Source organism: Phascolarctos cinereus, unplaced genomic scaffold (assembly GCF_003287225.1).
Source record: "Phascolarctos cinereus isolate Bilbo 61053 unplaced genomic scaffold, phaCin_HiC Scaffold_4;HRSCAF=312, whole genome shotgun sequence".
NCBI lineage: Eukaryota > Metazoa > Chordata > Mammalia > Diprotodontia > Phascolarctidae > Phascolarctos > Phascolarctos cinereus.
This window is the reverse complement of record NW_027555847.1, coordinates 460,396,013-460,420,880: the sequence shown is the minus strand read 5'-3', so window position 1 is coordinate 460,420,880 and position 24,868 is coordinate 460,396,013. Positions and strand designations below refer to the sequence as shown.

Here is a 24,868-nt window from a genome sequence, read left to right as displayed (position 1 = left end):
ATAGATCAGATTATTTTCATTCTGGTTCCTTTTCCACTACACCATACTGACCTCAAGTAACTTAATTATGGCTTGGCCAAAAATTAAAACGTTATACCCCAAAATGAATTTCCAATACCTTGTAAGATTTGTTTTGTTATAACTACTGTTGATGAGTCTGCCTCATATCTAAACATCCAAGATACTAGGTTTACTGGCATTGGCCAAGATGAATGTGATTATTTTTAGAGTTTAGCTTAGTTTTGACTTAGCATAGTCTATAGTCGGAATGACATGATAACATATCACTAACAGAATTTCATTCTACTTAATATCTACTGAGCACCCAACAGGAAGCATTATCAAGATTTTAGAGTCATGTTCCCTAAATAAATGTCTGCAGTTTAAGCAAGAATGTATATTAGATGACTTATTTGCAGTCCTACCTAAAGGCAGAGTGTTGAACTAGAAAAATTCTAGATCACAGTATGGAGAATGTAAATACCTTGAAAGCAACAGGAATTCTAAGTTTGTATTTTTATTGTTATTTTTTGCTAGGCAAGGGGGTTAAGTGACTTGCCCAGGGTCACACAGCTAGTAAGTGTCAAGTGTCTGAGGCTGGATTTGAACTCAGGTTTTCCTGACTCCAGAGCCAGTGCTCTATCCACTGCTCCAACTAGCTGCCCCCATAAGTTTGTGTTTTTAAAGCACAGGGAATGACAAGTACATAGAACAGGTATTTACCTCACATGTGCAAAGCAGTGGACATAGAAAAAATTAAATATTTCAAGTATATCATGCCATTTAGATGAGGGGGCACAATTTTATATAATTGCTTTGGGGACAAAATGAGTTGTGTTACTATATGTGTCAAAATGTCTACCCAGAGCTAGAAGATGGAAAGTGGGTTTTAAAAGCAGTATGTTTGTCTCCCTCTTGAATGCTCAGGACAGGCAAGAATTGGAAGACACTAAAAAAATCCTGGAGATGGCAAAGTCCAAATGTAGGGCGGATTACAAATTTTTCTTCTGTTGATATTGGCACTCAACACAACCATCCTGAGTAGTTTTCAGAGTTCCAAAGTACGATAGAGTGGATACATCCTGGCATTAGGCCTAACATAACTGAAGCAAATTGAGAAGCAGCCTGGGCCTATGACCTTGTGGCTGAGAAGGATTGCTTGTTTACTGGACTCTTTGTATCTGAATCTGGAGGAAGCAAACACGTTCAAATTATATGCAGACAGCAAATGATGTTGATGACAGTGGACAATGGGTTAGGCTGCATTTCTGAGAGAAGGGGGCAGCCTGAAATGTTCTGCCACTGTAGATTCTATCTCCCCAACTGCTCCATATGGAGAAAATTAGGCAAAGCAGAGGAAAAGGAAGATGGAAAAGCAGGTCCCAACTTCATTTAAATGCAAATTTATCCAGGTTAACAAAAATTGATTTTTCAAGTGAGACTTGATAGGCTTTAGAAAAATAAAAGATTGTTTCTGAAAAATAATCTTGTAGAAGTTATGGGCAACATAGTATTTTCATGAGGAATATTCTTATTACTAGATTGCAGGCTCTTTAAGGGAAGGAACCACATTTCATTCATTTAGATATCTCTCCTAGCACCTAGTACTATACATTGTATACAGTTCTTAAAAATATTTGTTGAATGAGTGTTGAATGAACACTTGAAGTTTAAACTTCAACTATAAGCAGCCGCATATAGCTAGAACTAAAAATGCATTCCATAAAGAGACAAATATATTACTCTAATCACTACAATGATGCTTCCCAAACTAAAAGAGATCAGTGCAATTGAGGCATAGGTAGTACAGTGAATAGAGTGATGGGCCTAGAATCATAAAGACTCATCTTCTTGAGCTCAAATCTGGCCTCAGACATTTACTAGCTGTGTGACCTTGGGCAAGGAACTTAACCCTGTTTGCCTTAGTTTCCTCATCTGTAACATGAGCTGGAGAAGAAAATGGCAAATCACTCCAGTGTCTTTGTCAAGAAAGCCTCAGACAGAGCCACAAAGAGTCAGATATGACTGACATGCCTCAACAACAACAATTGCAGGAGGCAGGGCAGTGGAAATAAGAACAAGACTTGGTTCTCACCCTGCATCTTGGTTTCTAATTCATTGTTTCAAGAATCTATGATTTCACTGATGAGAATCTACTAGACATTGTCATGTGTTGCAATGGTTGAAAAAAATATCCATCACCTCATGATCAACTTTCTAGTATTCTGCTTCTCTAATTTAGGCTAGTTCTCAGACAACATTTATAGATTTCACCATTGTGCTTTTTCCCTTCTGTAGGATCTGACACAACCAATAGAGGCTATTGATACAGCTTTTGAAAATCCAGGTAATAGTTATGCCACAGCAAGGAATCAAGATGAAATGTTAGTGGAGACATTTTAGCCAAATAATATAAAAATTTTGCTATTGACTAAATTCGGTTCCAAAGAAGAGATATGAGAACACATCACCTTTCCTTCATTATAGAAAGTACTAGGGCAATGGAGCATTCCAGAAATTGTTGGATTCAGTGGATTGCTGCTTGTTTTTGTTGATTCCAGAGATCATCCAATCCAATCCGTACCAGAACAAGAATTCCTTTCTACAATATGTCTAATGAGGGGTCATCCAACCTTGCTTGAAGACCTGTTGTAAGTGGGAACTCACTATGTCCAGACAGGGCCTACTCCGCTGCAGGACAACTGAATTATTCTAAAGATTTTCTTTATATTGAGCCTAAATTTGCCCCTATACAGCTTCTATCCATTTCCCTTAATTTTGTTCTCTGGGGCCAAGCAGAATATATCATATTCTTTTTCTACATGACAGCCCTTCACATATTTTGGAAAAAAAAGTCATACCCTGCTACAGCCTTGTGGCCAAGACAAAAACACCAATTGTTCCCATAAACTTTGAGGAAAAAATTCTCATTTCTTAATTTAATTTTCTTTTTCAGCAGCTAGGTCTTAATTTGCAATTCTCTGTCTTGAATTCCTACTTCCATGTCTATCCTAAATTTCAGTTATAGTGTCACATCTATTGATTCATCAAACAGCATCTATTTAAAATGTGTGGTAGAACTGTTAGGACTGTAATGGTTACTCTATCCTACCCTCTATCTACTAACAACTGAAATTTATGTAAATTTTTCAAGTTTTTAAAGTGCTTTGCATATAATATCTTTTTTGAGCATCACAACATCCCTGCGCAGTAGGTAGTCAATGTATGGCAGTTGGTGGCATAGCAGATAGAGCGCTGAGTCTGGGGTCAGGATGATTTAAGTTCAAATCTAGCATCAAATACTCACTAGGTATGTAAGTCACTTAACCTTTATTTGCTTTGATTTCCTCAGCTGTAAAATAGGGAAAATAATAACATCTATTCCACAGGGTTGTGAGATTTGAATGAGATGTTATTTATAAAGCACTTAGGACGGTGTCCAGCACATAGTGTGCACCATATAAATGCTTATTCTTTCCTTTCTTCCCCTATTGTCTATATTTTTGCCAATAAGGAAACTGAGGGTCAGAAAGGTGAGTGACTTGCCCACCGTCACATAGCCAGAAGTTTTGGAGATGGAACTTGGTTTAAAAAGACTTGAGTATAAACCATGTCTCTGCAGGTTACTATTTGGGCCATACTGAACAAATAAATGGTCTTTTCTAAGATCTGTAAAAGAGAAAAATGCTCTGTTGATTTCACAAGATTATTGAACTACAGAGGCAGCAGCACAATGGATAGAGCACAGGACTTTGAATCAGGAAGACCAAAATTTGAATCCTATGTCAGATATTCCCTAGCTGTGTGACCCTGAGTTTCCCAGTAAGATGGGATTAATAATAACATCTACCTCACAGGGTTGCTGTAAGGTTTAAATGAATTAAAATATGTAAATAGCTTTGCAAACTTTGAAGTGCTATATAAATGCCAGATATTAAATTGTGAGATTTGTATGTGAAAATACTTTTAAAATAGAAAGTATGATTCAAATATATGGTAATGACACTGTGTGGTTGGTATAAGTTGGCATTATACTACCCAGTAGATCATATTTTCATAATCACACAATTGACTGAAGGGTATGGATAATACAAAAGCAGTCTGTGGTTTGTTTTGCTGTTGATTTTTAAAAATCACTTGATTTGGGCAAGCAAAACATAATCTTATAGGATATCTTCCAAAAGGATATCTTTGATTCACATGTGAATACGATATAATTTTTTTGAGAGATGCAACCATACACTTATGGTTGTTCAATAATTAACCACTAGTAATAGCTAGCATTTATATAGTATTTGAAGATCTGCAAAGTGTTTTATGAACACTTTTTTTATGAAGTCTCATTTGATCTTTAAAATAACAATATAAAGTAGATACTGTTATTATCTCTTGTCCATATGAGGAAACTGAGGCTAATAGAGATTAAGTGACTTGACCTTTAAGTGACTATCACCTCCAGAACAAATATAAGTCCTCTGTTATTCAAAGCCCTTATAATCTACCACATTCCCTTTCCAGAATTCTTGCACCTCATGCCCCCTGTCCTACATACTCTGCGATCCAGTGACACTGTCCTCCTTCAAGTTTTTTGAACAAGACATTCTATCTCTTGGCTCCAGACACTTTCCCTGGCTATCTCCCATGTCTGCAATATTCTCCCTCCTCCTCTCTGCCTCTTGGCTTTGCTCGATCCCTTCAAGCTCTAGCTAAAATTTCACTTTCTACAAGAACTCTTTCTGATGTCTCTTAATACTATTGCTTTCTTGACACTGATTATTTAAAATTTATACTGTATGTGACTGGTTTGGACATAGTTGTTTGTATCTCATCTCCCTCATTAGTTTGTGAGCTTCTTCAGAACAGGTGCTTTGACCTTTCTTTGTATTACCAGTGCTTAGCACAGTGCCTGGCACAAAGTAGGTATTTAATAACTGTTTATTGACTAGCTGATTTGTCCAGGGTTACACATCTAGTAAATGCCTAAGACAGAATTTGAACTCAGGTCTTCCTGACTCCAAGCCCCAAACTCATCCACTATGCCACTTGGATACCTAGTAATTGATTGATTGGTAAAAACAAACAAGACATACATCAGAGAGATGTATGATCATTGAAGGTGTTCACCACTTTTTTCGAGTATATCAAAAGTAAAGAGTGATTTCCCATAGATTACATGGTTCTTCAAATGCTCCTGGTTTGTGGATTACTTTGGTTGGTTGCATCAAACACAGGGACAATACAATATCTTTTCAATCAGATCTTTGTCTACTCAGAAGAGAATGGTCTAGCCACCCAAGTAAATAAAGAAGACTGTTTTCCCCTACAGTGTCAAGAAGTTGGATGAGTAGTCTTCCGAGTTAGTCCATCAGTACCTGTACCTTGGACTATCATCACAGCTGACTGATGAGCAAAGCCTAAAATAGGACGAAGAGCCTAAAATCATTAAATGAAACATAAAAGTAAAAGAACTTTAGAAGTTCCAATAAGGCATGGTAAGTGTAAATGGGCTATGAAATATGTTTGATGATTACCTGTGTGAGAGGATTGGCACTAAAAATTGTCTCAAGGACATGTATGACTGGAAAAAGAAGTGAACTCATCATGCAAGGTGGTAACAGTTTAAACACTTTCAAACACAAAGGAGAGCCTCTAGTATATTTGGTAGATTTTCTATGGAAGTTTTATGGAATGATATGGGCAATAATTGTACAAGATGAAAAGGCTTGACTGGATCTGTAAAAATTCCAGTAGAGAGTGACATAAATAATGTCACAAGTCTCTATTAACTAGAACTGATACACATGTATAGTGTAATCGTAATTCATGGTCATCATGATGAACCAATGTCTGGCACATAGTAAGAGCTTAATAAATGATTGTTGGTTGATTGCTGAACCTGAGGTAATACAAAATTCGATGACATCATCTGTATCATTAAAGAATGATCAGATTATGTCCAGCACAGCTTTAGGGTTATGTTGCATTCTATTTGTTTGCAAACTGACAATTTTATTACCATAATAGTTCCCATTAACCAGAATATTTGGTTGCCCCAAACACTATTTTCTGGTATTCTGTGCAATAAATCTGCTGTATTTCTCAACTTATAAACCACTTATCTGTACTGTGAAATTTAGTACTTACATATAGGCTTGCTTTGTTCTCAGATTGCTTTATGTGTTAATTCTTTCTGTCCAATCAGATTGGCACTTAACTGAGGAGGGTTGTCTTCTTTCATAGTATCCCCATCATTCAACACAGTACCATAAAAGGGACTCAGTAAATATATTTGACTTGCATGTCATCAATCAATCAAGAAGCATTTATTAAGCATTTACTGAGGTTATATTCTGTTAAGAACTAGAGATAAAATACCAACAAAAAAAGAAAATAAGAAGAAAAAAATTGCTGTTATCAAGGACCTTATATTTTAATGGAGGAGAAAAGAAGCACACTTATCAGTATACACAGAATAAATGTGAAGAGAATAAATACATAAAAGATAAAAGGTAGCTAGGTAGACAGTTGCAGTTCGGTGGTGTGGTGAATAGGGTGTTGGGCCTGAAGTCAGGAAGATCCAAGTTCAAATCTGGCCTCAGACACTTACTAGCTGTGTGACCTTGGGCAAGTCACTTAACCCTGTTTGCCTCAGTTTTCTCATCTATAAAATAAGCTGGAGAAGGAAATGGCAAAGTATTCTAATATTTTTGCTAAGAAAACCCCAAATGAGTTCATGAAGTGTCAAACAAGATTGAAACAACTAAACAACAACAACAACGACAAGGGAGACAGGGGACTAGCAGTGACAGGTGGTTTCAGGAAATGTTTCGTGTATGTGGCTTGTGCTTGTTCTACATGTTGGAAGGAAGAGAGGAATTCTTTGAGGTGGAGATGAGGAAAGGGTACATTTCAGGTATGGAGGGATGGCCAGTGCAAAAGCATAAAACCAAGCATGGAGTGTCATATGAGAGAAACAGAGACAAGAAGTTTTGTTGAATCATAGAGTGCACCAAAAAAGAATTATTAATAATGATGCTAGAAAAATAGTTTGGGTCCAAGTTACAAAAGTCCTTAAAAACTAAATAGAAGAGTTAGTTTATAGTTTATCCCACTAGCAATAGCAAACCACTGAAGTTTATTGAACATGAGAGGGTCATGGTCAGAGGTGTACTTGAGGAAAATCCCTTCGGGCATCTCTGAGGGAGTTGGACTGGATTGGTGAGAGTCTTGAGATACCTCACTCATTATGTATTTATTTTGTATGAGGGGCATGACATAGTGAATAGAGTCAGCTTCGAAGTCAGGAAGACCACGGTATAAATCCTGCCTCTGCCATGTACTGATTGATTGAGCCTAGACTCAAGTTGTTTATCCTCTCAATGCTCTAGACCATAGGTTCCCAAAGTGGGTTATACTGCCACCCGGGGGGCGCTGGAATGATCTGGCATGGGGCGGCAGTAGTAGCCTTGAGTGCCACTGGGGGGCACTGAATACAAATAAGGGGGTTTGGAAGCATAATGAAAGGAGAAAATTTTGAAAAAAAACTGTTCATATATGTTTCATCTTTTGTGTAACAGAGTTAAAGTCATAGTGGTTACATTATTTTCCAAATTAAACACACAAAATGAAAATCATAACCAATCAGCGGTCAAATCTGCTGACGGGTCTTAACAAGCAAGTGTGAGTAGGCAAGCATGCCATGCATTGTCAGGAAGCCCAGCATGCATTGACAAGAATATATGCATGTAATGATTCGTTTATAATATGATACTATATGGTTACATGATGTAATATTACATCCTCAAAATTTTCAATGCAAGAAAAATCATAAATTTACAATAAATTATTAAATTTAAGATGTATCATTTAAATATATATATACGTGTATACACACACACACATATTTGAAATGACACAAATTAAAAAAAAACATTAAAGGGTTAAAGAAAGTAGATTTCCAGGAGGGTGCTGAGTAATTTTTTTTTAAAAGGGGGCAGTTGGCATAAGTTTGGGAACCTCTGCTCTAGACAATGATCAAAGACTGAACAATGAAGAGAAAATGCTAGCCTATATTGGTGGAGAGAATTTCCTGGGAATTCCCTATATGAATGAAATCACAGATCTAGTTCCCATTTCCTATATGTCTTATATGTATTCATCTTTGACCATATTTTACCCATCTGGTAGAAGGTAAGTTCCCTGAGGGCAGTGACTGTCTCACTTTTTACTTGTATCCCCATTGCAGAGCACACAACAGGAATTTAATAAATGTTTGCTAATTACAAATATTTGACAGTTACTACTCAATTTCATTAATATGGAAGGAGGTGTTCTTTCTGATCTTTTAGGTACATAAAATAATGGAAGATATAAAGTAGAACATCGAACTTAAGAGAATAATTCAGCAGGAAATTTCAATGCTTTCTTTCTACTGAAGACAAAATTAGAAATTAGTAGCCTTCATTAGATACATGCAAATAAGCAGAGAACAACAGGGGAAAGTTAGTTGGGCAGATGGATCATAAGAGACACTTACAAGAGTCTGGTTGGGAAGTGCTAAGGCACAGTGCCTGACACATAGCAAATGCTTAATAAATCTGGCTAGTCAATTTACAAAAAAGATTTAATAAGTGCTAACTGACTAGATAGGAAAAAAGTTCTATAGAACATTCTGTAATCATTAGCTCATATGGAGAAATCACATAGAACAAGTAGATAAGGAAAGATGATAGATAAGAAAAGGAGGGAAATTGGTCATAGATATCAATGTAGATTCTGCCCAGAATGAAGAAAAGGAGACAGTACATATTTATTGAATTTTTGGATTGAAGTATATATTTGCTTTTCTAGAGATACAGAGAATTACAGAAGTAATCTGAAAAAAAAAGCGGAAGAATAGTGACTGGAATGAAAAGGATGTTAAAGTTAGTGGTGTGGTAGAAATTATAGAATACAAATGCTGCTTGAACAAGAATAGCAGGGGACAACTTTTAAGCTCTGTCCCCTGCCCACATTCTCTTGGGCAATATCATACACTAGTTTATGGCAAGCTAACCTGGTCAATTATTGGTCAATAAATACCCATTAAATGAATTGAATAGAATGGTTCCAAAAGGAATCAAATTTGAGAATTGGCTTTGGTATATCCCAAGACATATTATGCCATCATGCAGAAAGGGTCACCCTTGAGGCCAGGTTCAAATCCCACCTGTGACAGATACAAGCTCTTATGAGCCTAGGTAAGCCACTTAAATTCTCAGTGCTCTGGTAAATTCTGTAGGATTACCAGTAGCAGAGAAAGTACCACTATTTATTAGTGGAAGGAATTTCTTCACCTGAGAGCTTCAGTTCCAAATGAAATCTTAGGTTCCATTATCTTTCACCTGAGGTATATCTGCTCATATTCCATTCACCACCGCATGCTAAGGCTTCTTCCTTTATAGATTCATTGATAGCATACCCTTTGGCCTATCCCAATAGGTAAATTAGTTTTAAAATATTGCAATCTTTTGTTTTGAGATGACCTACACTTCCCAATACATTCCTTCCCTCTTTCCTATAGAGAAAGTTGTACTTTCTTGCATTATTTTTTTAAAAAGTACAGCAAAACCAATCCATTAATGAAGCCTGATTTGTACACCACATTCTACACACCCTTCTACAAAGAAAGAAGGGAGATAACACACTTATTTAAGCTTTTTTTTAAGACCAAGATCAGCCTTTATAATTCTAGAGAATTTAGGGTCTGTTATTTTGTTAATGGTGGTATTTGCACTTATGTTGTTATAGTGATGGTGTATATTATCTTCCTGTTTCTGTTTATTTTTATTTATATCACTTCATACAAATCTTATGGTTATTTGTATCCATTATATTTATAATTTCATAGAGTGCAGCCATTTTTACTATATTTATTATCACAATTTGTTTAGTCATTCACCAATTGGTAGTCATCTACTCTGTTTCTATTTCTCTGCCACTATCCTATAAATATTTTGGTGTGGATGAGTCCTTTCTTTTTATCACTGAACACCTTGTAGTATATGTCTAGCAGTGGGATTTCTTAGGACATTTTTTAGCTACATGCTTAAAATAAGCACTGATTTTTTTCCTGCAATAGTTAGTATGGTAGTGTGTCCATCTTTTCACAACTCCTTCAACATTGACAAAAGATGGGAATTCTTAATTATAGATCTAGTCAGTTGATTAAGGCAGACTTATTAATGGACTCTAAATTTCTACCCACTTTGCAGTACATTATGTACAATATTCAGGAACTAATATTCTTCTCAAACATCACTTCATACTTGCTGATTTCCACCATTTGGAAAAACACAGTTTGGGGGACTTCAAGCCCTCCTTTTGGAAAACATCCAACAGAAAAGATGACATCACCTGAATATTCACAAAACTTCCATGCTAGTTGTGTGAAATTAGGTGAATCACTCTTCTGTACACAAGTTTCTTCCTCCTCCAAACAAAGTCATTGGACTAGATACCTCTAAGGTTTTTTTAATTAAAAAATTCAGTGATTTCCCATTCTCCACGACATGAAATTCAAGCTTATTATATCAGATTTAAAGGCATAAAAAGAATTCTCATTGTACGTGAGTTGTTCCAAAAGTTAGTTTGTAAGTTGCTCCCCTGGAAATCATAATTCACTTCTCCATAGCATTAAAGATTTGGAGAAACATGACAAATTCCTAAATGGGGGTTAACTTCCAAAGCTAGCTTAAACAAGCACATTTCACTTTAGTTTAACTGATAAATACTGCATGTTTGAAAAAGCAACTTCTTTTAGCAGGTGAGAAGGTAGATAGAAATTCTAAATTGAATTTCTAAGTACTTTAAAGTTTTTTTGTTTATTTGTTTTTGCTAGAGATATGTTCAAAGAAAATGCCTGATTTCATTTAAAGACTCATAGCTTTCCTTGGAATGATTCTAATATTTAGCTTCCATGAGCTACAAGTGATGAAAGAGAAAAGTGAGGGGAATGGTACATGCATGACTCTTCTGAGAGAGGAAAAAGGAGTCATTATTGGAAGAGTGACTAAGACAGTTCTCCATTCTGCCCCATGGCAGGTGGCTACTGTCTGGATCATAGGGAAGAAGACAGTACAGGTTTTGTGATGGAGGAGAGAAAGGTACAGCAAGCTACTTTATCTATCTATCTATCTATCTATCTATCTATCTATCTATCTATCTATCATCTATCATCAGTTACTTGCAAGTTTAATAATTATAATTTAAGAAGTCGCTAAAATATATAATTTGCATTTCATCTCACCTTATTTCTCAACTGTATTATTCATTTCAACAAGTACAATTCTTTGTCCTGAATTTCCACTGTTATTTCTACATGAAACTTCACTCACAGTACTATATAGTTGATTCAGCAAGAAACATTTTTGTTTAAAACCTCTCTTGTAACTGTGCTAAGACTGTGCTAGCACTACCTTTCATCAATCTATCAATTTTTCTTTATCCTAAATTCATCCTCACACTCACCAATTACAATCCTATGCAAAATAAATGGGGGCAGAGATATGATATACAGTACAAGATAGAACTGTTAATATTCTTCCATTCTCTCCTTGTATGTTCTTAACTCGGAAGTGATAGAGTACAAAAACATCTGAAATTACACTCTAAAACTCTTCTAAATTAATTTGTAGGGGTCCTTTATGGTAATCAACAAATTATATCTTTTCAGATACTAAAACTAATCAAGAATTAAATGAAGTTCTATGTGTTTTGTTGGAAGTGTGAATTTTTATTGTATATTGGAGCTGCTGTATGTTTGGATCATGGCAAATAACATAAAAAAGCCAGCTAAATCAATTAAAAGCAAACTCAAACTGGTTATTTGAGTGCATGTAGATAAAATGATATTTAAGTGTACGAGTTTTCACTATTCATGTTACCTCAAATTGACAGACAGTAAATCCTTTTTAAAAGTTAAATTCCTTTGTCAATGGAAAATAAAGGGTAAACTTCATTTTACTCTTCTGAAAATTTCACTGACAAGACTACATTTCCATTGGAAAAATAAAACAAATGCCTTAAAAACCCCACTCCAACATCAACAACAAAATAAACATCTGTTTTGTTTTCTCACATCTTACCAGCTCAGTTATTTTAGCTACAAATATTTATTTTGCTGACAAATGTTTCCAAAATGTTTGTTTCATTTTTTTTTTACAGTGAAATGGTTTGTTTTTGAGCTTAACGAATTGCAGTTTTGCAAATGTTTCCATGGATTGACTGCTGTTCACAGGCCCATCTGTAAAAATGTGCAAATATGGACTAAACATTTTAAAAATTTTCACTCAGCAAAAAACAAGTCAGCATGCATACTTTTGGAAATGTTTGGACTTTTGCCACAGTTAACATTCGGTAGTATAGACATGGCCTCAGTTTCTAGCATATGCCATTCTATTAGTAAAGACAGCTACCTAGTTTTTAACCCTCTCTTACTTAATTCCTTCGAGAGTCTAGTGTTCTCATGGAACTCTGCACAAGAATGTTTCAGTGTTGTTGTGAGACTCTGTTCTACTTTCTAATGCCTTGGCAGGGATCAAAGAAGTAAAAGGAGCAAATGGTTTCCCATGCATATTGAATTCCCTCTTATGCTGATTTTCCCTCTCATTTGAAATTCAATATTAGCAAGATTTTACTATACACCACCTTAACCAGTTAAGCACATATAGGCAATAATCGTGTTCAGCTCACTTCTATTTTGTTATCACATTTTTGCCTTCAATACTTCTTAACTTTTTTCTACATGGTTATATTGTTTCTTGGTCAACTTGTAATCAATATGTACTTTACTCAATTTTTTTTTGACATTCAGTATGAAAGAAAAAGGAATGACTGTTGCTTTCTCATGACATTTCAAAAATGACACTAAAATGTAAGAATGGGGCAACATGCTTTTTGTGCAATTCAAATATTAATAGTCTGTCATTTCATTTTATAGCATGAAATAAAAAAATAATTAATCTGTTTATTTAAAATTACCATGTATGTCATAGATATATCAAGCTAAAGCAAATTAGAATACTCTGATAGTTTTTAGGTTAAGAGATCTTTTAACTCCTATAGGTGTAATGATTCTGAAATAATAACAAATCGTAAAAGTAAGCATGGTTGCAGTTGTATGTAACATTAATTCATGTATGGCATAGAATTTTGCAAGACAACAAACAAATCTGTATACAACATGATCTAGTCCTTTAACTTTTAAACATATTTGCTGTTGCTTAGTCATTTTTCAGTCATGTCCAACTTTTTGTGACCCCTTTTGGGGTTTTCTTGGAGAAGATAACAGAGTGGTTTGCCATTTCCTTCTCCAACTTATTTTACAGATGAGGAAACTGAGGCAAACAGGACTAAGTGATTTGCCCAGGGTCAAACATCTAGTACACGTCTGAGGCCAGATTTGAATTCAGGTCTTCCTGACTCCAGCCTGGCACTCTATCCACTGCAACACCTAGCTGCCAGATTAAATACATTATTTAGCTATAAAAGAAAGTTGCAGTTTTAAAATATAAGCTGACAATATAAATTACTTTCTACACAAAACACATTTGACATGGATAAACATAGGGAAAAAGACATAGGCGACTTTTCTGGAAAAAACAAGATTAAAAAAACCCAATATTCTTTTTATTTCTATCTAAATGGTTAAAATATTTTGATTCTCTGAAAAATATTAGGTTACTTTGGTAATGATATGCCTTAAGCTTTAAGGGTTCAGTGCAAGGTAACAACATGCTGTTTATACTTCAGTGGTTAAGGAATGATGTTCTAATGTACTGGTTCAAATCTCATCACAAAAGGAAAACATCTTAAAATCCATTTTTCTTATTTTTCATCTCTACATATTTTGAAGTGATAAAAGAATACCATTTCTCTTGTAAAGAAGAATTAAGCATTTCAGGAGGACATTTGAAATGAGGGAAATACCTGCATTAAAACACTTAAGAGGGGTAATTCTTTTAAAGCTGGTGCTCTCTGATATATGTCATTTGAGGGAGGGGGGAGGATGAAGTGATGAGGAGGGAAGAAGGGAATGGAAGAGAAGGGAGGGGGCAGAAAGGTTGGAAGGAGAGGAAAAAAGAATATGCTTTATGAATATTTCCCTAGATTCAATACTCCAAAGAATATTGCCTTCAGATAATTGCAAAAGTATTTTAAATGACTTGAAGCTTCTCTCTGAAACAAATGTCCATCTTTTCAATACCAACATTCTTTCAATAGAGGCAGAGTGATGTAGGAGATAGAAGGCTGACCTCAAGGTCTCTCTATTTGAGTCCTGTTGCTGGCTGTGTGACTCTGGGCCAGTCATTTAACTTCTCTGTGCCCACCAGGTAAGTGTCTATGAATAGTAGGTGCAGAATAGATACTGATTTCCACTGGTACTAGGCGTTTCCTCCCTGGGAATTCCATATATCAATGAAATCACAAGCCCATCAAAATATAATCTTTCAATGATTGTTTATGGTTGTGAGTTTCACTACCATCTGAGAAGGCTGAAATTCATAGCATTACAGATTTAAAGCTGGAAGGGACCTTAAAAACCATCTAGTGCTTGGTGCAGCTAGGTGGCCCAGTGGATAGAGCACCAGCTCTGGAGTCAGGAGGACCTGAGTTCAAATCTGACCTCAGACACATAACACTTACTAGCTGTGTGACTCTGGGTAAGTCACTTAACCCCAATTGCCTCACTCACACCCACACACCCCCCAAAACAGACAAAAACCATCTAGTTCAACCCATTGACCTTCAGGGTGATTAAATGATATACTGTAGATCTGAACCCAGATCTTCTGACTGAGGAGCCAGTCATCTTCCCAATGTTCTCTGTTGTCTTCCTTGGCTATATAATGTAATTTCCACTTTGTGCTTTTTCTTTTCATCATACTTAAAAGCATCAAATCTTTTCTTTAATAATACTTAAGAAGAAGACTATGATAGCTAGTGACTGCCATTTCATTTCTCTAGATCTCAGTTTCCCCACTTGGAAAAGGAATGAATTAGACCAGATTATCAATGAAATACCTTTTCAACTCTGTGATGCTATGTAATTAATGATAATAATTACACATCATTAAATTACATTTTTCAAGTAAAGTGGCTTAGGACTGAGTTTTAAAATGAAAGATCTAAAAAGTAACAGCAGAATAACTTTTTAAAAAATTGGTTAAAAAAGCTAATTAGTTTACAAAATGAGGCTTCAGCCATACACTCAATTCATTGGATTAATTTAGAACTGAGGGGAAAATCCTTTTAAAGACCACCCAGGATTTCTTTTGGTGGTGGTTGTTTAATATCAGAGGAGAATCAGATAAGGAACTAAACAAAGAAGTAGCTTTGTATAAAGTCCTTTTAAATGACAAGATTCACTAAAATTCTGGTGGAAGGTTAAGACTGTCTATGGTTTCGTGTGTATTTCTAAGTGATGTGATTTTTTTGTTATGATATTTAATACATCACTGAAAAAATATTAAATAAATTGTCATAAGAATACTGTATTCTTGAAAGAGATCAATGATGTATTTTGGTCTAGACCTATATATTCTACTTATGTTCCTCTTAATGGATTACATATGCACATCCAAAAAACACAGATTTCAGCATTTAACTATGAGCACATACTACCCAAGATCCATACTTAGAGTGAATGAGCTACTACTACTACTACTACTACACACACACACATACACATATGTACATACATGCATACACACATATGTATATTAAAACATAACTGAAAATTTTATAGAGGTAACAGATTTTTAAAACTATATTTCTATTAACTGTTGTTGGAAAAAAATCATCAAAATATCCTTGCAAGTTCCTTAGTTTTTAAAAGATGTTGGTAAGATAGGTAAAGGTTGAAATCCTCATTTCAAGAGTCAGTTAGAGACATAATAAGCAGAAAGAATAAATTAATTCTCTGAAGATTTAGGATAAAAATATAACTAGAATCCAGGTTCACAGGACTGAGCAGCACTCTAAATCCAAATACTTCTTGAGATTCAAAGAAAGATCTAAAATGATTCAAAAAAGCTAAATTATTATCTTGGTACTACTGTCTGAGAAAGTAATTTCCTGGATCTTTATGGAAAAAACTTCTCATAGATAATAAAAGCAGAAGCACACTGCTTTCTTAGAATCAGTGATAAAACATTAGTTTCATTTCAACTAAAATCTAGTCAGCACCTGTTTTATACAGAAAACTATACAAGGTTCTCTGGCAGATGAGGTTTAAATAAAACATTGCTCCTACCATCATGGAGCTTACATATTTAATGGATCATTTCCCAGAATCTTAGTTAAATGAGCCCCTAAAGTATGCCTCCCAAAAGATCAGTAAACTCCTCTTTCATCAAGTGCACCTGGTCTTTAATTTTATGTATAACTAGGAATAGACAACTCAATGGTTGCCAAATTAAAGGGGATTTCTTTCCTTAGAAAACAACACCAACATAAAATAAACCTCAACCAAATTTTCCTTTAACTTTGAAAATAATCTGCTTTTCAATTTGTAAGCTCACTGAAATCCCTATGACTAACTATTAATAGAAAAGCTTGTATAAAGAGAAAGAGGTTTCTAAATATTTCCATCTTGACCAGCATAACATTGTGTTTCTGTGAGTGCATGTGTGTAAGTGTGTCTATGCGCATAGAAGTTCTGAGAGAATGGAATCTATCCTACAATATCTGGTACATATTAAAATAAATATTAGGCTAGTTTATTTGTAAATAAAACTTGTATTGAGGCTGATTTAGAAGATAAAACAGGGTCTTAAAAAATCTAGATGATGATCTTGACATTATGGATATGGACATGATGCTACTTCCACAAGACAGAAAACCACTACATTTTGAGTTGTTTGTGAGTAGTGATGATGACTTTGTGCTGAGGCACCCATACTGTGTCACTTCATTTCCATATAATAGTACTTATGAAAAAAAATTGGCCAGAGTTAAGAGGACAGAACCTCATTGAATTTTTTGACATCCTGCTTCAACTACTGTCCTTGATAAAACGATAAAATGATAGCAATTTGCTTTGCATTCTTCTCACACCCTCTTCCTTCTGCGCCATCCAAATGAAGGGAAATCATTACTTTCATGTTGCTTTTATCACTTTACGGTATCACATGCTTTTAACAGTAACCTCTAATCCAATGAATGGATTCCACTCATTCCACCAAGTCTTCTCAATCCCCACAAAAGATTGGACCTGGAATTTCACTGGTATAGAGAATTTCTAGGTAAGGAAATTCTCTCTACCAGTGATGGGCAGCACCTTCTTTGCACCTCATAACCTTAGAAATGTGTTTAGAGCACTGAGTCATTAAGTCACTTACCAAGACTCATTGCATCAGTTTGTGTCAGAAGTAGGACTTGAACTCAGGGTCTTCCTGGCTTCCATAACAATGCTTTATCCACTAAACCACACTGCCTCTCAGTTTAGCAGAGATCAGAGTGTTGTTTCTGTTTCTAAGAACAAATTTCCAATTTGTTCTTAAAACCATTGGCAACTTCAAAGGTTTGTAATGATAACATAACTAAACTACAGTTTGATTTTTAGACATGCAGACATCACATCATGTACCACGGTAATATATACAGAAGCTGTCTCTTTTTTCTTATTTTAAGGACCATTCACTCTTATTGGGCAAGAACTTTCACAAAAAAGTGAAAAACAATAGATATTCTTGTGCCTTTAAATTTGGTGTTCCATTTTTCTAACATAGGAAAATGCATTCTATTGGGCAACATTACTACAACAGTGACTTTGTCTACTGACCAATGAACGTATTTGATTGATTGCAATACTAGCAGTAGATCACAGACTTGGAACTGGAAGGGACCTCAGAGGTCACTAAATCTGGTACAGTGGAAAGAACACAAGGTTAAGAGTTAGAGGAGGTGGGTTCAAATCTTGGGCCTGTTATTTATTATCAGTGTGATTTTTGGACTTATTTTCTTCATCTATAAAATAAAAAAGGTTGGATTGGATTATCTCTAAGTCCTTTCCAGCTCCAAATATATGATGTTTAAACCAAGCCCTACTGAAATAATGAGTCCCATCTACAATATGGACTCTAAAACTGAACTTTTCTATGGCAGATGCCCTCTAAATTTTTTACATGTCCTGAAACAAAAGACAATTGCAGAATACTAACACACACATATAGAATATAATATATAGAATTCTAAATGTTACGTATAGAACATTTATACATAGAATTGTATACATTGTATATAGGATGCAATGAATAGAATTAAAAATTCTATGCATTGTATGTAGGATGCAATGTATAGAATTTTATCCATGTATGTCACTAATATATTTTCCTATTCCTAAGCAATTCTATTATGCTATTTCATATCATCTCTAGTTATGGGTATTATATCTTTTAAAAAATTCACAATTATTGATAAAAAAACCAATATTATAATCATTACAAATGAGTATTTCCTATATTTTAAACTGTAACATTATTTTAAATAAAAAATAGAAGAATGAAATCTATTAAACAGCACAACACAACTTCTTGTTAACCAACTCTAATCCTATGTCTTGCCAAAACTGCACTAACCATTGAAATACACATGAACCAGCAAAAATATGACCTGTAGGACTAATAAAATTCCTGTAATTACCTGCAGTGGGATCTGTAACTGCTTGACTGGTGATGCCAGATGGTGGTTCTTGAAGCTGGTATGTTGCATTTGTAGAAGGCGTTGTTGGACTGGTGTTGGTGCTTGTCATGTAATGGGATGGGTACGGTGAGCTATTATAATACTGTGCATACTGACCCTGGCCAAAGCTGGTATAAGATGCATATTCCTACCAAACCAAAAAGCAACATGAGAGGATTCTGTCAAAATATTGCATTAAGCCTTCCAAATCATAACAGCAAACACATGTTTGTATTTCAGTGTTCTCTCTGTACTTCACACAGTAGGGCAAACAAAATAAACACAGGTTGATCTGTTTACACTTGCAAACATAAATCTTATGTAAGACTGGGAATGTTTTTTGACACTTTCCCATCCAACAAGATGCATGTTACTAGCAAAAATTAAACCAGTCACTAAAAAAAGTACACAGTTTCATTAATGGATATTTTAAAGAAAAAAATACAAATTTAAAGAAATTGGGGGGGGGAATCTAAAATCAGAGAGTTCACTTCAGAAAAAAAGAGGAGCATCTGTTACATATTTCATATATTCCAAAATCTTTCTCATTTTTACTTTACAAATTTACCTGCTGTGAGCTATTAAATCCAGAAGAATTTGTGAGTGAATTATTTCCTGTGTATAGTCCTGATGATGTTGTAAAACTGCTACCTGGAACAAAACATATTAAAGAAATCATGGTTACTAAAATTTTCTGGAAAGTATTTGCTCTGTCAGGGCTATTTTGTGGTGTAGTTGCATGTGCTATGGTACACTAACAATTTCACGTATTAGCCTTATTATGGTTAAAGATTCATTTACAATTTTAGTTAATTATTAAGCTCTTCAATATTAAGAAATACATATGATTTCTTTGATTCCTTTTTGTTCCAAATCCATAATACCATAAGCCTAAAATTATGAGAATTTGAAACCAAAAGATTTCCTGGTTCACCTAAAATTCATATAAACAAAGATGATATAATATTTTAATTCTAAACCACCAGTCATGCAATAAGTTTTTTTAAAAGAAATGATATTTAGATAGATTTATTTCTTTTATTCTAGAGAATCTTAAATGCTTATATATATATATATATTTGCCTTTTATAATGCCCTCATGTATTAACTAGTACATATACTAATATCTTATTACAAATATGGATTAATTAGAGCACTCAGGGAGATTTATTCTACATATCAATCCATGGAAAACTTAAGCCAGAGTTTTATCCATTAGGATTTGCTACCAATGATCGATCAATTACAGATTACTTCAATGACTACTCTAGAGATATATAATAAGCACAAAACAAAGTCCCTACTCTTAAGAACTTGTCAATAAAATGTATTTGGTGCACAGTATGAGAGAAAACATTGAAAAAGTCACCATGGGAGATTTTTAAGAAATGAAAAAAATATATTCTCTCTTCTTGTTCTCAAGTAGTTTGCAGCAATAATTAATAATTTTTAGCATGGATGTACAGGGATTTTTTTTTGTTCTAGAACCACATGTATCACTGTATAGCTAATAACAATTTAAAATATGAAAGTATTATCTTTTACACAGAATAAATGGATAGGGTTTTGAAATGACTGTGAAAATCAACATTTTATATAAAAAGGGTATGAATTTAATGCAACACAAGGACACCAGTTGGTTACCTTTACCTATTATATACTATTTATTTAGCTATTATATACATGTAAAATATACTTTTAGAATAATGATCCCCTTCCTCCCCCACTTACTCTTTTGGAAGAAAGGCCAACAAGGCAATTTTGAAAACTATTTGTGGACTGACAGGCCATTGGGGTATTACTGAGAAAATTACGCTTTGGCCTACCAAAATGGTACCCAAGTAACCAGCCAGACTTAAAGGTACTTCCAAGATGCTACATTAGCATGTGATATACATTTGCTGGCTGACTGCAGATTTCACTGTGATACCACTTAGAATGTTGAAGTAGTTATTTACTAAATGGTCCCCCAGTGGCATGATAGAGTTAATGCAACTTCCAAAAGTGTCTTCCTCCCAGGGAGAGTACACACTGTAGTACATACACTTACATAGTGGAAAATCTTGCTTAAGCAACATTACATTTTCCTCTAAATTATAGTCTTTTCTAATACTTCTTATTTGTTTTGAGTTAGACTTAAATTAACCAGAGACAATCATCAGCATTGCCAATAACATGTTACTGATTTGGTGCTTAGATTTTTTTTTTTTTGCATAATCTCTTCTCATATACTTGAACTAAAATCTTTAGGATTTATCCAAATAATCCATGATCTGCATCAAAGCTATGGTAACATTCAAGTAGTGTGACCAAAATTCTGTGTTGCTTTGTAGCAAGTACTTGAATGCGTCACGACTTTTCCAAGAGCAGTGCAGTTAAGGATTGAAAAGTAAGATGGAAAAATAAGACTATCCCAGCAGGGGGCAACTGATTGAAACAAATTGCTGTGACCAAAGAACACTTTATCTAGTAAGTGGTAACAGCAAAGCAAACAAAAAACAAAAATCAAACATGTAATAGTACATGCTTTCTACAGAGGAAAGGAATTTTCTCTTAGCCAAAAAATATTTAATCTATGCTTTACTAGGTTAAAGGAAAAAACAAGATCACTTTCCTGTATCTGGCATTGTAAGGTCTTCAGCATCAATACATTTCAACACACAATTCACAGATGCTTAGAAAACTCTTAAGAGCATGGACACCACCACAGTGGTTATGTATTCTCAAGTATCATGCTATAACACTTGCCAAACTGTCTTAACCCTGTCTCTGGCTCTACTATTCAGTAACAGGATTTGCAATTGTTTATGATGCCAGCTATTTGTGCTCTTATACAGGGTATATAGAACATAAATGGGCTGGAAAGCACTCAATTCCGATAATAGGGTGAGATTAAGGTTTTTTTATATGATTTGAATGAGCTTTCTCCCCAAACTGTAAGTCTAAGAATTAGGCTTGATATGAGTACAATTCCCTTATGGCACAAATTTACAGGTTTCTCTCTTTGTTGAAGAGCAAAAGAATTATATAACCTTACATATGCAAGAGATTTCAAAGGTGATCTAAGCCAACCTCCTACAACGCACACAGAAATCCCTTTTCTAGCATCTCACACTTAGTTCTTCCAGATTTTGTACATACCAGGATTGGGGAGCATAATAATGATGGAATGAGCCCATTCCTTTAGGGTATAACTTTGTTTGAAAATTCTTTCTCTTATCTCCTCATCTGCTTCTCTGTATCTTCTGCCTACATACTGCAGTTGTTTCCCATTACATTATACAAAATAAGTCTCATTTCTCTTCCATATGATGATCCTTCAAATGGGGGAAGGTAGCTGTTTCCTTAAGTTCAAGGTTATACATTTCCAGTTCCTACAAATGTCTCTCATATAATTTTTTTTCAGGCCCTACATCATCTTAAGTCATCTTCTTTTGGATTTGATGCTACACACTTGTATCATTTCCTCTTCTCTACTCATACAGTCATTGCCTTTGTTCAGGCCTTTATCATCTCTCACTTGGCTTATTGCAAAAGCATTCTAATTAGTTGCCCAGCATCCAGTCTCTTTCCTCCCCATCCATAGTCCACACAGCTGCTGTACTGATAACACAAGGACACACAAATCTGATCATTTCACTATGTTTTGTCCGTCCTTCAACCCCTTAGTTTGAGCTTAGCTGCTTAAATGGCTCCTTCTAAGATAAACTACAAATCATTTGGCTTTTAACCTTAACAATCTCCAGATAATGTTTTTGGATTTATTGCATACTCTATCACCTGCCTCTTTGTCTCTGTGCAAATTTTGCCCCATCCCTATAATGCCCAACTATCTTCAAAACTAGGACTAAGTATTCTCTTATATAAGCAGCTTTTCCTGATCACATTTTTCCAATTTCTAGTGTCGTCCCCTCATAAATTACTTTGTATGTATTTTACATTTAATTTTTGCATATATTATGCACACCCTCTCATTGAATATAAGCTCTAAGAGTGGAGGGATTGTTTTGATTTTGCCTTTTTATTCTCAGCACCTAGCACAGTGGCTAGCTCACAGTAGATGCTTAATAAATACTTAAAAAACCCAACAAAATGATACTCTACAGTTTGTGAAAATGTCCCTCTTAAAATGTGACATCCAGTAATGAACATGTTACTTCATATGGTAGTGCACAATACAGAAGGACTGTTACCTACTTTTCTGGACTCTAGGATTATTAATACAGCCTAATTTTAGAGTAGTTTTTTGGTAATTGTTATTGCCACTAATAATAACTAGCATTTATATAGTGTCTACAACATGCTATGTACTTTACAAATATCATCTCATTTGATTCTCTTAACAACCTTGGGAGAGAGGTGGCAACATTATCTCCATTTTACAGTTGGGGAAACTGAGGTGAATTCATCTTAAGACCACTAAAACCCATAACTGAATTATATTCTGGTTTTATATATATATATATATATATATTACTCCTTATCCTGTGATTATTTAGTTGATTTGCTAAATCAGTACCTGTAGTAAATTTATCCCTTTTAGGTTTCAATTTGTTAGACTAGGCCCATAACCCTTGTCTTAGGATATCTTTTTGAATCTTGATTATGCAAGCCAATTAGCTTTTTTTATCATCTGGAATTTTCTTCTGTATATTCATTCAAGTTATTAATAAAAGTTTTGAACAAGAAGGAGCTGAAGGCACTTTTGAGGCCATCTAGTCCACCACGTTGTTGTCCAATGATCTCTACTACAATATCTTCAACAAGAGGTTGTCCAGCACCTGCATGAAGACTTCTAATGAGGAGGAAACTACTGCCTCCTCTGACAGCCAATCAGCTTGGTGAATGTTTTGAAGAATTCCATATATTCCAGGTCTGAAGCATGTTCTTTACTTACCCTCATCAATAAATCTAATCTTATGTAACCCTATCACAAATTTAATTAGGTAAAAATGGCCCCCCATTTACATATTTGATAAAAATTACTACTTGGGAAACCAAATTAAATAAATAATATTAAGTACAAAGACTACATAATACAATTTTAAATCCAGCATTATTTAAACAACAACAAAAATTCCTCAAGGTAGGAAGAATTGCAAATTATTAGTTTTGTTTCCCCATGTTAATTTTTATCGTTTTGGAATCATAACTCATGAAACAGTACACACCTATTATCAATAAGTGAAGAATTAATATCTCACATTTATACAGTGACTTGTCATTTAAAGTCAATTCATTCCATCATTTACTTGACTCTTACAATAATGGTATGATATAGGTATAACATATATTATCCTTACTTTACAGTGAGCAAATTGAGCTTCAGAGAGGTTAAAAGACTTGAAGATCACAAAGTCATCAGGGGTGAGGGGGAAGAGCTAGGATTTAACCCAAGACCTCTTAATTCCAACTTTTCAACTGTTTCCAGAACACTGCCAGCCTCCTACTATTAAAATTATATATTTTCCATCATCTATTTAAATGGTTTACCACTGTGAAACTCCTGTGTATGGGTGTAGATATATGTACTTATATGTTTAATTTACCTTATATCTATTTTGCAAATACAGATGAAATGTCTTCTACCCTATCCAGAATGGTAGCTTCTTGAGGGCAGAGACTATTATTTCACTTACGTCTTTGTATCCTCAGTGCCTGACATGTAATATGAACTTAAAAAATGCTTATTGGTCAATTGACATTATCTAGAAGAGACTAATATAAATGTTTTTTCTATACTAAATTTCTAATTATAAAAATATTTTCAACATTCTCCTTGTTATTTTGTGGGTTTCTACAAATTTTGTAGGCAAAATCCTATATATTTACAACAAAAAAAAAACAACCCAGAGAAGAATCCTTTACTAGATGATTTCTCAAACAGTCAATGGTACTAACAGTATTGATTAGGTACAGTGCCATTGTGAGTTAGAAGGAAATATAGTATCGAGGGAAACACAGCCATGGTTACTCCTTTTCAGAGGAGTTAGGAAAACATAATATACCATCATGATGGAGTGGAAAGTCAGGAAGATGGGAGTTCAAGTCATGTCAGATATATACTGGCTCTGTGACCTTGGTGCAAGTCACTATGGCAAATTTTAGGGGCTAGCAAAAGGATTGAGTGATAAGGTAATTGAGA

The 24,868-nt window shown here is 34.6% G+C and overlaps 1 protein-coding gene across 7 annotated transcripts in view; it reads right to left on the bottom strand.

Annotated features, from left to right (window-relative positions):
- The window catches only part of EYA1 (EYA transcriptional coactivator and phosphatase 1), a 162,992-nt gene that overhangs the window by 80,636 nt on the left and 57,488 nt on the right, over positions 1 to 24,868 (bottom strand). For all 7 annotated transcript variants that reach the window (XM_021002151.2, XM_021002139.2, XM_021002143.2 and 4 more), the window contains 2 exons: positions 19,292 to 19,374; positions 18,685 to 18,871 (listed from right to left, as the gene is read on the bottom strand). In XM_021002151.2, the coding sequence (XP_020857810.1) occupies positions 18,685 to 18,871; positions 19,292 to 19,374 (270 nt within the window). The remainder of the gene's footprint in view (positions 1 to 18,684; positions 18,872 to 19,291; positions 19,375 to 24,868) is intronic.